The sequence below is a fragment of the Chamaea fasciata genome, unplaced genomic scaffold (genome assembly GCF_029207755.1).
Source record: "Chamaea fasciata isolate MVZ Bird 193981 ecotype frontalis unplaced genomic scaffold, bChaFas1.0.hap1 SCAF_5, whole genome shotgun sequence".
Taxonomy (NCBI): Eukaryota; Metazoa; Chordata; class Aves; order Passeriformes; family Sylviidae; genus Chamaea; species Chamaea fasciata.
Genome location: NW_027094090.1, coordinates 39,357,222 through 39,371,925, shown reverse-complemented (window position 1 = coordinate 39,371,925; position 14,704 = coordinate 39,357,222). Strand labels below are relative to the sequence as shown.

Genomic DNA, 14,704 nt, shown 5'->3' with positions numbered 1-14,704 from the left:
GAATATAAAAACTTGTAAGTGAAAAGGGTGAATGTAAATCTGATTTATCCTTTGATAATATCTGACACTCTGCTATGCCTGCAGTTCCATATTGCAAATATCTTTTAACAGATATCAGTGGTTTTCTTCTTATTTTCCAGAACTACTTCTTACTGCCTGCCTGTGAAAACGGACTAGAATCTAGTAATTTTTTTTTTTTTTTCTGAAAGCTCAGTAGTGAATCCAACTAAGTCAAAAGTCCAGGTGAATTACCTCATGATTGTGAAGCCTGACTAGTTGTTGTCATTAAAACTTGCTGCCTCTAAATTTAGTTCACAATAGCTAGAACATTTGTAATAGCAATTATAAAAGAGACAGCTGCAACTTTCTTTTCTTGGGCATATGGTGCTGATAGAAAAACTATGCATGCACGATGTATACGTGCATACATATATAAATATATAGGAAAATAGACATTCCTGCACAACAACAAAAAGTAGAATTGGATTTTTAGGGTGTTGTGGCTCACACTACTGAGTTGTCTTTTCCTAAGATCTGTTGCAGACATCTTACTGAACTTGAGCCTCTGGAAGAAACAGTCACTGGAAACAGAAAGAACTGGAAGTATTTGTGTTTCTAAATGCAACCTGTAGAACTCAGCTCCCTGCTAGCTTACTCCAAAACAGAAGGAATTTTTTTTTCTCTATGTGTACTGATGGCTGATAAATCAACTTGAAGGTGAATTAAGTATTTTATGGCTATTTGGACGGAAGCCTATAATAATTTTGGTTTAAAACCACATCAGATGGTCATTATAGCTTTGACTTACACTTCAAAAAATCCAATACTGTGTTCTAGCCTAGCATGCTTTCTTTTGCTGAATGAGCCCCATCTAATACATACATTCATGTTTGAAACAAAGAGAAATGTAACTCTGAATTGCACTAATATGGTTACTCTGCCAGCACCCAAAGACTGAGTTGCAGAGACACCAAGGTAAATGATGACATAGGAATGAAAAAGAGAAGAGCAACTGGCACAAAAGGAGCCTTGATTTTTCCTTGCATCATGACTGAATACTGTACATTTAAACCTAATATATACATTAGGTTAAAATGTAAGTTTTCATCTAGATCTTTTCCTGTAGTTTGTCTTCTTAAATTCAACCCAAGAGTTGATGCCATCTGTTCATCTCAGAAGCCTCTACTACATCCCAGGTTGCAGTTCCATCATCAGTCTCATGCAATCTGTGCAACAAACTTGGCCATCTTCCACATCACTGGGCATGGAAGTCTCTTTTCCATTGGCTTTAGACAATGAAAACATTCAGTGAACTGGGTAACTCAAAAACTACCCCTTCCTTCCAGCCCCCAAAGTATCTTTGAGTCAGAGCTGAATCACTGCATATCACCAAGGCTGCAGTGTATCAAGCAACAGAGTAAGCATACATGTACAAACCACTCCTTCTCTTCAGAAGCTGCATTCTCCATCTCTTCTTACCTGGGAAATGCTAGCATCTGAACACCACAATAAACAGCTGTATCACTGGGAAAGATAGTCTTGAAGAAAAGACTGTCACAGTTATTCAATCAAAGATCATATTAGCAATATAGAGAACCTACACAAAATCTTGGGTTAATATTTTGGCTCACCTTCCATCGAGGTCCAACTTTAACATGCATCATTGTCTTCTTATCCCACAGAATTGTAATGTCCTGTTCTGGAAAGTGTATCACAGTATAATATCCAGCCTTCCAGAGCTGATAGGTAGATTTGTTTTCCTGTGCCCCTAGGGTCTTCTGACACAAATGAACATTTATTAAGATCTGCTAAAGTAATGCTACCAAGTTATACAGCCAGATAACAGCAAAGTGTATATTGAAGAATACTTTAGCCTATAGCTGAATCAATAATATTAGTAGAACTGTTGTTTAAGACTTTGATATTTTGTCTTTCAGTCATTCAAGTTTGCTTCATACTTTGGTTTCTCTTTCAAAACCAACTGGAAAGAAACTCATAAACGCCAGTATGTTTCAACTCCTTGAGACTTCTGAGCAATCTTTTTTGTACGACAAATAGAACTTGAAAAAAAAAATGCGGGAAAAAAGTATGTCCTGAGACCTGCTGCTTTATCCAGGCCTAAACACTTGTACTATATTAACTCAGACAGAGAGACACTTTGCAAAAACATGCTCCTTTAGAGCTGTAATTTGCAGTGCTTATCTTAAAGGGCAACCCAAAAAGGAAAGAAAATAACTAACCTGCTTCTCAGAAGGTTCACTAAAATAAATCTCAGTGTCTCCAACAGTGATGAAAACATTCTTTGAGCAAACAATATCATTGTCAAAGCACTTTTTGTTCTGAGCAACTATAGATATATTTGAGTTATCTGTGCTCTGCAAAATTAAGAAGAAATCATTTTACTTATATATTCGATTGCATTTCACTCCTGCAGATTTATTCTATGCTTACCATCACAAATAAAAATCAGATACTTTAGAATTTATACACATTTGAAATTAAATCTAAGCAAGTTACCAAATCTGGAAATGCATTTCTAAATTCAAAGCTGAACCCACAAACTTTGGAGTTAAACAGAAAGAACCATTATGCTCAGCTGTGACTCCTCTTGCTGAAGACTTCACAAACTCAGAGGATCAGGCTACCCCTAAAATAAGAGTCTGGTTTAGGCTTTTAAAATATGCATATACTTGGAATCCAGTATTTATGGCACAGTGGGGTTGTTGAAATTGAGACATGCTATAAAAAGAGCTTTATTTTTAAACCAAGGTACATGAGATCAAGCTGTTTTCGTATTTTAAAAACCAAGAAACCTATCATCTGTTGGTAGTAGATAAAACAGTTTCTGCGCCACCACACATCAAAATTCACAAAACAACGAGTCATACTCAATTTTATAGGAGGGGGCAAAAGTTTCTGCCAATATTTTTATTTGTAAGGTGGGGTTATTTTAACATTTAGAAGATTTGAATACTTTGTTGCCCTGATTTACTGGTATTTTAATCATTTAAATTCAAATGTACTGCCTTCCCAATCCCACACCTTTTGGCTCTACAGCCCTTTCATTATTTTTCCATTCTAGGCACAAAAAATCACCTTTGCACCTTGGGTCAACATGTCTGTTTATTCACCTACAGCCTCTGTGGCTCTTCCTGAGGGAAACACACATGCACCCATGCTGAGATTTTTACTCAAACAAAGGAGATGAACTGTCTTTTCAGAGTTGCTACCACTAACACAAACAAAAACAAAGTCGAGTTATTCCTATTATTTCCTATTTTAATTTGTTTTCCTGATCATTTCTGTACCAATACTTGCAAATCAACAAGCAGCAATTTCTATAACTATAGAAATTATTTGAGAAAGTTAACTTTGTAACATTAATATGAGCCAATAACACTGTTTCTGGTTGAATCTGGTTCAATTTTTGATCAAATTCAGTTCTACAGTCATCAGAAACTTGAAACAGACATGAAATAAGAATCTTGGAAGTGGCAAGTAGCACCCACTGACTAAACTAGTCTTATATGGGACGCTTGGGTAGTACTGGGAACAAAAATGTTCTCTTCTTGCAAAAACACTTCTTGCTTCCACCCTCATCGGAACATAGTCTCTGAGACTATGATTAGATGAAACTAATTGCAGGTGCTAATGGGCATGGTGTGCAAGATGGAAAGGGTGGCTCTCAGCATCTCCCCAGTCCTGGGAACTACGCTTGGCCCCCAGCAATGCTCTTGAGGAGCTCCACTTGGCCACAACAGGGGGCACCCCTTGCCTTGGTTTCTGCCCACAGCATCTCTCCCCAGAGCTTCACTCCCTCCTGTGGTCAATGCACCACTGCCTTGATCAGTGTATCCCTGAAAGTTGCTGGCTACTTACTCCTAACTACTTCTTGCCTGTCTCACATTTGTACCCTTATTTATTCTGTGCTCATCAGAATTCAAACATTTTTTAAAAAATCAGTAATTTTTTCTCCTCAGTGAGAAATACAGCATGGAGAAAATATAGGCACTATAGGAAGCAGTTTGTGTATTTTTTTCTCCATGAAAGTCATAGTGTCCAAACTCTTTAATGAACACTTCCAATCTAAAATCAAAAACAAACCCAACCCCAACCCCAGATGATGGAAAGTATTGAAGTATTTTTTTGCCATACAGAGGAGGTTGCTACCATTTTGCTACCCTTAGTCTAGCATGGCCCACAAGTCTGAGGATGCTGCTACCTGGTGTAGAAAACACTCTACAGCAAGAGAGTGCTTGTGAATATGATGAACACAAGTTGTGGGAGATTACCTGCAAGCTCTATGTTACCCTAATGCCAGGGCTTAGGAAACAGATGGCATTTGTCAGCAGTTAGCTGGGAGACAAGAGTTACAGTGCGTAAAGTTATTCACTAACTGCGTAGTGGTAAGGGGGTGTAGGGAATCAGATCTCCATGATTTAGCAAGGGAGCTCAGTTTAAAAGTATCAAAAGCTGCAAGGTAAAGCAAAGCTCATCTACTCCGTTCTGTTGTAAAGTTGTTTTAGATTGCACTCAAAATAAAATTGGTCACTACCTTATTGGGAAATACACTATGTTTTAATTAAACCAGGCCTTCTGCTGGAGTGAGTACAACAATTATTCCCCTCCAAGTCAGATAACAGCCCAGAGCATTTTTTGATTTATTGGATGTGATGTGGTAAATTAAATAGGAGACAATCTCATTAGTTTGGTAAATAGGACGCAAGCTGATACATTCTGTGCTGGCCAACTGAAAAGTGAGAAAGGGAGTTACCTCCCCACCATGGCTCAGTGCAGAGAAGGACTTTGCTTGCAGCCTCTGGGTCTATTTGATGCCTAAGACATTGTGGGCTCGTTTCATTGCACAGTTCATTCCTCTTCAGTTAGCTTAGTCTCAGTAAAAAGGGACACTCTGAGTTAATAGGGAAGCAATGTCTTCCCTGTAAGAAAAGAAATTAAGAGCTTGATATTAAATAAGGATAGTTAAATCAGGCTAATTATCCCACAGTAAAAATACACCTTTTTTGGCAATGAAGACAAGTCCTTGAGGCAGCAGCGGGTAGCTGTATTAGCTATGCTAATTGAAGCTGCTGCCTGTGCCCTCTGACAGTCCAGGCCAATCCCTTCAGCTGAACAGCATCAACATACTCAAGTCAGAAGTTTTTTGTGTATGGTTGGGATACGAGCCAAGGGCACAAACTGAGTTATATTTCAAGTTAACTCTGCAGTACAGAGAAGCCTGGAGCCAGGAAGTGTTTTGCTGACCAAAGCCAGAACAGGGAGTCCTGAAGACATGTGAAGTACTTCCTTACTTGTACGACTTCATGATGGCGTTGAATTACTAGAAATTGTGCAGGATGGATATGCAGAGAGACTGTGGTAGTAGTTCAGTAGAGTTATTAGTAAACCAGACATTTAAGAAAAAAGGGCTTTGCATTAAATCCTGAATTTTCTGTGCTTTCTCATTTTCTAATTAAATCTTAGACCTAAACCCAAACATAAAAATATCATTATGGATTACATGTCTTTTATGGCTCTAAGTTTTCACAAAATTATTTGCTTTACATACATACTCTTGCCATTCTCTCCATATAGCTCAATAGACACCTTTCCAAGCCATACAGTACTAGACAAATTCAAACTTGAATGACAGCTCCTATCACAGTCTTCAAATTGTTCTGTAGCTGCTGCACATGCAGTGTCCTCTTTCAATAAAGAAAAAATAAAGTGCAAATGAAACTTAGCACTTAACTATTACCAATGCAAAAGAAAAGGCTATTCAGATAAAGTGAGGATCACCTTCTGATGTTTGTATAAGACAGAGAGGTCTTAGGCCAATCTCAAGAGTTCTTAGGGTATGTGATGGTATACATGATAATGATCGAGTTCCCTCTCTCTAATCTGCACTAAATCCACACAAAAATGAAAACAAGCTTTCGTCGCTGCCACCAGAAGAAATGTCCGAGTCGACACGAGGAGCAGGTCTAATGAATAACAAGGTGGGGGTTTTTTTTGGTTTTGTTTTTTTCTGCACAGCCTCTTTCCAAGGCAGAGTCACTCTTTACCTTTTTAGGTAAAATGCACCCAGCAGGGGATGTACTACAGTTCATCATGTGAAGCCTACTTACGCTGACAGAAACTAGAAATAAAATGGTTTTCCCACTGCAAGAGTATCTTCCCACGTAAATTACCATATGCAGCCTGTTCCAACTTAATATCAGTTTCTTTGTGATAACATGGAGTTGCCAAGCAACAGAAAAGACAGAGTCACAGCTCTGGGCAGTCAGTCAAAAGCTCATTGTCAGTCCCACTTCTCAGGACATTCTTTTTCTAGCCTACACTGCACTTTTTTCCATATTTCTTCCTAGTCAAAAAAGCAAAGCACTGCTTTCCTTTTTCTGGTTTGGTCCTGGTTTTGGTGAGTTTTTTTAGCAGTGCTTGGGAATGCTAGAGTTTATTTTTGTTAGAAACTTTCTAATTCAATATCCTGTTAAAAATTTTCTGTCCCTTTTAACCAATAACAATGCTGTGTAGTGTGTTTACATTCGTCAAAATGCAGCCTGGGAGAAGACAATTTCATTGGCTGTATTCATTTCTTTGAAAGTTTCATTAAAGTCTCTCTAACCATTCAGTGTAAAGACTCATTCTTTTCCATATTCAATACCCTGATACACCCATTACTTTTGGTTTGTTGCCTACAAAATTGCAAACTAGGGGGGCCATAAAGGCATAAGGATATCCTGGGAGTTGGACAGAGATAGATTAGGCCTATTTTCCTGTTCCTTCAATGATGTTTCAGACGTTATCATATATAGGCACAAAAAGAAGTGCAAAAAGCTCTAAAAATACTGAAAAAAATATACAATAGTTTTAAAAGTAGAATTTGCTTTCTCTTTCCTACATATTTTCAGAGAGATTCTTTAGGCCTGTTCAGATCTAATATTTCAGGAGATTTTATGGAAAATCAGAATTAGCTTGGTTGTGGTTTATTGGCTCTGAGTCTCTTCTGAAGGAACTTAACATTTGAAACTATTACTTCTAGTGTGCTTGATCTAGGAGAAATAAAACATATTAGCCCAGATTTAGTGAGCATTTGGGTATAATATGTAAGTTATTTTGGAGAGCAGACAAATGCCTTGGCAACTAACTTATTCTTGCTCTATTAGTTTCCTGTGCCATTTTACTATGGACTTGCTCGCCAGATAATCAGTGAAAACACAATCATTACGGAAAACTCTTTTTAATTTACATTAAGAAGCATCTCTTATTGAAAGACTCCCTTCATTTTGCTGGTGCACTAATTTCTTCTGCACCTTTCCAGAGTTATATATACAGTCCACATAACTTTATTTGATCCCTGTTTTTGTATTCTGTACTAATTTGTATCATCAAATGTTCTTCCCCCACAGCTATTAAAACAATGGAGCAATATTGCTTGGAGTCGACAGATGGCACTGAAACACACTGTCTCAGTTTGGGAAGAAATCCACATGAAAGTTGGGGAAAAAATATTATGGGAAAGATAGTGGGTGATCCTCTTACATGAGAGAGAAAAGAGAGGAAAGGAATAGCACTTTTTTTTTTCCCCACCAATGTTATGTATTTTTATACAACTAATGAAAGAAAAGAACCAAAAAACACATTTAGGAACTAAGAACCTGAGAGTCAAATTGTTTAGACAAATGCACATTAATTTTGTTTTCCTTCACATCTTCTACATGGCTGCAGACTATTTTCACTCAAAATATGGCAAAGAAGCTTGCAGTACACTTGTAAGGTACGAGATATTTCTAGCTTTGAAGTACAGTTGAGCAGAAAAGGAGGAGAGCAAGAACTGAGTAGATTCACTGATGAAAATTCAAGAGGAGTGAGATTATTCCAGCTACTGACTTATCCTCAAACAACTTCCAGATGTTTGCCAATGCATCCATGATAACTCTTTCCTATTTCTTTAAAAGTGACATCTGAAAAGGATATATCTCAGGCAGAATAAACTCGCAAAAACTCCAGAAAGATGCATGACAAATGTATATATACAAGCAACAGGAAAAACATATCATTATATAATATTTTCTTTACACATAGGGTTTTTTCCTAGCAGATTTTACTGCAATATAGAGCTGTTGGATGTTCTGAAGGTTTTTCAACAATAAAATCAAAACATTTTTTAAACTCTATTAATAATAATAATACGTGACAGTAAAAATTTTACTTTATCTATTTAAAATAGAACCTTGTTAAAACTCAATGTTTCTTAATTTTGAAAACACTAGAGAGAGATCACTGAAACTTTTTTGATTTTCCTTTTTATGTATTTTAAGAGAATTATAGTAAAAGGTTTAAGAAAAACACATTTAAAACAAATTTTCTTCTGTTTCATTTACTTAACTTTGCCTGCCTGAGTACCAGATTTAGCTTTTGCACAGGTCATATTACTGCAATCCCTTTCTAATTAAAAATGAGACCTTCTGAAGACAGAAGATTTGGGAACATTTGAATATTTGCTTCCAAGAGACACATTCTGTAATATGAATTATTCGGAATTACAAATCAGCAGCACAGTTGGTGGTGTTATTTTTAGTATCTAAAACTAGTATCTAAGCATGTATTTATATCTATTTACATGAGAACTGTTAGTGTTGTTTTATTAATAAGTGCATGATAAGTATTAATATTATATTGTTGGTTGTAATGATAAAGTGCAACAGCAAAATAAAGGACAAGAGCTCCAGCAAATGATTGCAGAAGCTTGAAAGCTGAAATTTGCACAAAGCTTCTATGTTTTTCAATATAAAAAAACAATGTTAAGTGTTTTCATTTACACTACTGAAATTTAGTTTTTATATATTTAAAAAAAAAAAAAAAAAACAACCTTCATGTCCTGATCTAAATGAAAATAAATTTAATTCACAGTTCTCATAGTCCACCAGCACCTGGAGTCAGAGGCCATAAACTAAGCAGCACCTGCAGGTGACTGACCCGAGCATCCCACCCCTTCAAACAGAGAGAAGGGCTGGGTGTTACTGCTGCACACAAAGCTCTGAAACAGCAGCACATCATGCTGGATTTTGCCCATCTTTTGCCGTGCTGTATCATCAACAGTCCACAAAGCTCTACCCACCAGAGGCCCTCAAACTCAGACAGCCATTCTTACACTGAGCTGCCTTTTCAGGCAACCATAAGAGTGAAACATTCTGGAGTCAGTATAACCAAATGGCTTTTGGATGATGAACAGTTACCCAAAACTAGAAATACAAGGCAAAAGATCACTAAATAGGCAAGTCCTCAGAAAGGGAATCCAACTTCTGAATCACACTATGTACATATCACCTCTAAATTGCCATTCTCTTCATAAGAACTTTTTCCCCAAGCCTTTCCTGGAAGCCCTCCATGCTAATCTGCACAAATTGAAAGAAATCTTTCCTTTGTTGAAGAATAAAAGTGATTCATTCACTGCATAATTTAATGGTCTGGAGAATCAGGTGGTGGAGGCGGAAAGGCATGTAGAGGTAATTGAGTCTGAAATCATTGATCTGAAGAAAATGGAACCAGAGCATAAATCCATTGCCAACTGTAATCAGATCTTGTGCTCACAGAAGGAATAGAACAAATAAAAAAGCAGGTACAGCTGAAGGCAGCATGGAAAAGGATGTCCCCCAGAGGGAGCTTGCTATTGACCCTTACAGGACTTCCTGAGACCCAGAAAAAAAAAGAGCATCCAGAAAGGTTTCCTCTGAAATCATGGGACTGATGAAAAGAAAACTACTGGTATTCTTTGCAAGTAGGGCAGGGCAAGTTATTCACAGAAACATTTTTTTCACTGAAATGTAGTCTCTTTCTTTTTTAGACACAAATTTTCACACAAAACATCATTATTTCTGCACAGTTACTGCTGCTATAAATTATTTGACAAGAGTTGTAGGTGGAAATATTTTGGTAAATCAGTTACTCATGAAATTACATGCTGGAATGTGGTTTGAGGATTAGATATGTTAATTAACATTTAAAGGCACTCTGATTGAAACCCTATGTGCAGTTTTATTCCCTGACAAAATGAAAATAACTTCTAGAGTCTGGTGTCCAATTTGTAATTTCAAATTCAACATTATTTACTTTCCCATTAAAATCTCCAGAACCTATTAAAGGAAACTATTTGTCTTAACTATGAATAATCAGCTTGACAATGTTGATTAACCATTAACCTGCAGTTTTAATCCTCTGTAGGGTGACTGAAAGCAAGAAGAATGTATTTATTTTACAAATAGTCTATGAGAGAGACCATGCCAAATATTTAATTCTACAGATTTGTCAGTTTTGTGGATCTACAGTCCAGCTACCTGGCACAAATGATGTTGAAAAAGAGCTGCAGAAAAACTTACAGGGAAAAAATAAGGAAGAATAGGATAAATCCTACTTCTGATTTCTCAGATGCGTCAAATAAGCAATCAAAAAATTGTTGCTGTGTGACTGCTCCAGCTTATGCTTAGTCATCACCTAAAAAAATTACCACTCAAGATAAATATATCAGCAAATAATGGCTAAAAAATTATCAGTACATCAAACAACCTCTGTATTAAGCACCCTAATAAAAGTCTAATTTACTAAGAGCTTTGAACTTGCTTCAGGTTACAAAAGAAGGGGATTGCAAGAAAAGAGTTCCCTGGCTATATTCCCCAGAGCAGTCCAGGTGTCTAGCTCTGGGGACTGCTCAGACATAGGAGAATCATTTGGGAAACTATAGTGGTGGTTCCTGAGATGATGCATGTTTTGCTAAATGAACTTAACAAAAGGGCTCTTATGTAATGTCTGCTGACCCAAAAGAGTTACATCTGCACTTCTAATTGGCATAATGGTTTGATCATTTCATCAAATGGCTCAAAATGGTTGTTGCTTTCATAATCCTCCAACTCTGACTTTAAAAGAGTTTTCATGATTACAACAAAAAGCTTAAAAAGATGACTTTAAAATGCTCAAACCCCAGTGGCAGGTGAAAAGAAGTGAAATTATTTTTAATGCATACTTTGAATTCAAGACTGATCTAGTAAATAGCAATCCTTGAGGAAGAGGCCTTAGTTATGCTGACCTTCATCTTTCAGGATATAGGAACAAAACAGTCCATCCCTTTCTGTGCTTTAGGACCTTCTTGACAACCTAAGGCTAGTGGAAATAATTCAGTGGGGGGGTTGGGGTGTTTTTAAAAAGGCAGATGAGCATTGTGGCAGAGCTCCCTCGCATTTGAGAATATTCTGATGGGTAGTTTATCTGTCTGAACTCCTGCTTGAAATATGCCCCAAAGCAGAGAAAAAAAATTTTTTTCTGAGAAATGCTACTAATAATTTTTGGAGGAATATTTTTTTCTGAGAAAAAATTTTTCTTCTGTTTCACAGAAGAGAACATGTCTGAGGGGCTCCAAGTGCACTGACCCTTAAAGTCTTAATAAAAATGCTGAGCTGCAGGACAACCACCACATAAATAAAAAAGGCCAACACATGTCATAGAAAGACATCAATTTTACCATAAAATAAGAAGTCTATGAAACAGGTAAGTGGAAGAAACAAACTGCAACTAGTAAAAAGTTTGTCAGAAAAATAATCCTGTTTCCTGGAGGAAAAAATGTAGCATCATCAGAGATAGTAAAATAAGTCAATAAGCAAGAATATGGAAGAAAAAAGCTATTTAAATATTTTCAAGTGAGAAACTGCTTGACTTTAAATTTACAGTTCATATTTAGATTAGCAAAATGAAGTGTTTACATGCTCTACACTGATAAACCAGTTGGTCTGCTATAATTTTTTTTAACCTCTGAAATAACAGATTTTAAAGTGTTAAAAATAAATACTGATGTCTTCTCTATGAATGTCATTTATCTATACAGGGACTTTACATTTCAGTGTGTAATTAACTCCTAATTCCTTGATAGAAGTGAAGTTATCATTTCATGAGACTTTACTGCCCTAATATTCTTAACTGCTGATCTAAATATTTTGTTATTTTCTGCCCAATGGACAAATCTGTTGAATTAGTTATAAAGGGCTTTTTCATACACTTACAGTCACCTTAAACAAAAAGGCCTGACAGGAGACACTGATGTTGAAAACAAGTAAGTTTCATAATTGGCTGAAAGCTTATACTTGATTTTTCTCCCACAAGAGCACAAGGGCTCCTTATTAAAAACATAATAAAGGTAAAGGATGAGTTCTTTGTTTGGTACAGTGGAATATGATGACAAATTAAAGAGTTGTTCAAACAGATCAGATTTAGGAAGGCCAACAGCCAAATCAAACAGTGAAGGCTGGTAGCATGGATGGGAACAGCACATTATCATGCCTCTGGGGATGATGCATTCAGAATATAATTCCTGCACTCAGTGCTATATCTGGGAAGAGCTCACATGCCAACAAAATTATTGTAGCTATAACTTCCCTTATTGCCCTGCTACAAGACCTTTAGGGCACTTCTGTCAGTAGAAACAAAGCAGTCCACTGCTTACAGGAAAAAGATTAAAGGATAAAAGACAAAAGGAAAAGGACAAACTTATTACAGTTTTGCATTTACAATACTACAACCACTTTAGCTGCTTCAGTTTCAGGAGTCTGGTGAGCATTTCCTGTTATCCATAAAAATCAGCCTCACAACAGCACAGCAAACTAGCATTAAATCAATGGAATGTGTATTAGCAGCTGTGAATTCTATGATCTGTGATACCTTACAGGCAGGAAACTTGAAGCACACAACACACACCCCCATGGCAGGGGGTTTGAACTAGAAGACCTTTAAATATCCCTTCCAACCCAAATCATTCTATGATTCCATGATTGTGTGAAAAAAAAAAAATGGTTTGTAAAACAGGTAGCATGGTTTAGGTGCTACTGCCTTGGATAGCTGTGCCTGCCAAGATGTTAAGCAAGGAATTAAAATTTTGCTTTTATATATAAACTTTTCCACCTTTCATCTGGCTATTTGGATAACAGGCTAAAAGAGACAGGGCTCTCTTCTATATCTTCTCAACAAATAGTAGCTCAAGGTAGACTCAAACTACCTGGTTACTACTATTAAAAATATCACAATATGGGGGAAGAGGACTATACAGAGAGAGAGACATGGAAACCTCTGCTCTACGAACAAAAAAGAATACTTCAAACAAGAGCAGCCTCATCATGTCTGCATATATAATGCAGCTTAACCACATCAGGATGTGGTTAAGTGGAGTGTAATTGTGTACATGCAAATAAAAGCACACGTGATTATCACTCAGGCTGCCACTATGAAGATATCCATTACATGTGTTTCATTTCTTTTCCTCACTTAAAATTCCATTCCTGCATAACAGTAGCTAATTTAGTGCCTCACAGCATGGTAATGTAGTTACAGGGGTTTTTTTTCTTTTCACTGGCTTGCATTTGTTCATTGTTGAATTTCCTCTTTTATTTTTTTATGCAGTGTTTTCTGCCTTAAGATCTCCTGAAGCTTTTTGTTTCAGATGTTCAGACTCAATTTTTATCATCCGAATACTCTACCTCAATCCTCATATCACCTTTTCAAAGTTGTTTCTGATGCTGAGTGTAGGTCTCAGCTTGGATCCCTTTGCGATTTCATCAGGATTTCTCCCTTCCAAGAAAAAAAAAAGGCCACTTATTCCTGTCTTTTAACCTTTGAGTTGTAATTAGTTCAGCAGAGGGCAACATAGATGATGAAGGGACTGGAGCATCTCTCTGGATCATGCCTCTTATGAGGAAAGGCTGAGGAAGCCGGGCCTGTTCAGCCTCCAGAAGAGATGACTGAGGGGACATCATCAAAGTTTATAAATATCTAAGGGAGGGTGTCAAGGGGATGGAACCAGACTCTTCTCAGCCAAACAACAGGACAAGAGGTGATGGGCATAAAGAGATGCACAGGAAGTCCTGCATAATATAAGGAAGAACATCTTTACTGTGCAGGAGACTGAGCACTGGAACAGATTGTCCAGAGAGGGTGTGGAGATAATGAAGAACTGACAGGACACAATCCTGTACCGCGTGGTCTAGGATCACCCTGCCTAAGCAGGGAGGTTGGACAAGATGACCCACTGTGGTCCATTCCAACCTGACCCATTCTGTGATTTTGCAAATTTGTGTCTCAAAGAATATTCATTCTCATCTTATATGAGAGTAGTTTCTAAAAAATACTTTTGGAAATCTTTCTCCAAAAGGTCTTTGAGCTAAAACACACACATATTAACTTGATTATGCTAATCCATATATTTATGGCCTTCACCAAAAAAACTCAGAAGACTCATCATGCATGAGTTTCTTTTATTAAAACAAAACAAAACAAAAATGGGTGGTTCAACTCTTCCCTCATTGCAATTTCTCTTTACTAAAATTTCTATTAAGTTCCTTCATATATAAATCATACATATTGCTCTGTTCCTGTCAAATTCAGCCATTAAGTTCTTTCAAAATATTTGGTTATCCTGCCATCTTCCATTCCTCTGATTCCAGGGTTGCACATCATGTAGTTCATCGGTTCTGTGTTTTAGTTCCCTCAAAACTCTGGGGCATCTGCCATATAATCCCATCCTTTGCTTTTTTTTCTTTTTTCCCTCCCCTTTAAAATTCTCTAAACATTTCCCAGTCAAAAATCAGCCCAGATACATCTTCTGTTCCAGATATAATTATGCAGTGCCTAATATGTACTAAAGAGTCCTTCAATATAGACCATGAAA

At 36.9% G+C, this 14,704-nt stretch overlaps 1 protein-coding gene across 1 annotated transcript in view; it reads right to left on the bottom strand.

Annotated features, from left to right (window-relative positions):
• Positions 1–14,704, bottom strand: part of OTOGL (otogelin like) — a 91,780-nt gene that overhangs the window by 40,774 nt on the left and 36,302 nt on the right. Inside the window, exons 26-27 of the mRNA XM_066184674.1 lie at positions 2,241–2,375; positions 1,632–1,778 (exon numbers count right to left, since the gene is read on the bottom strand). Of these exons, the coding sequence (XP_066040771.1) occupies positions 1,632–1,778; positions 2,241–2,375 (282 nt within the window). The remainder of the gene's footprint in view (positions 1–1,631; positions 1,779–2,240; positions 2,376–14,704) is intronic.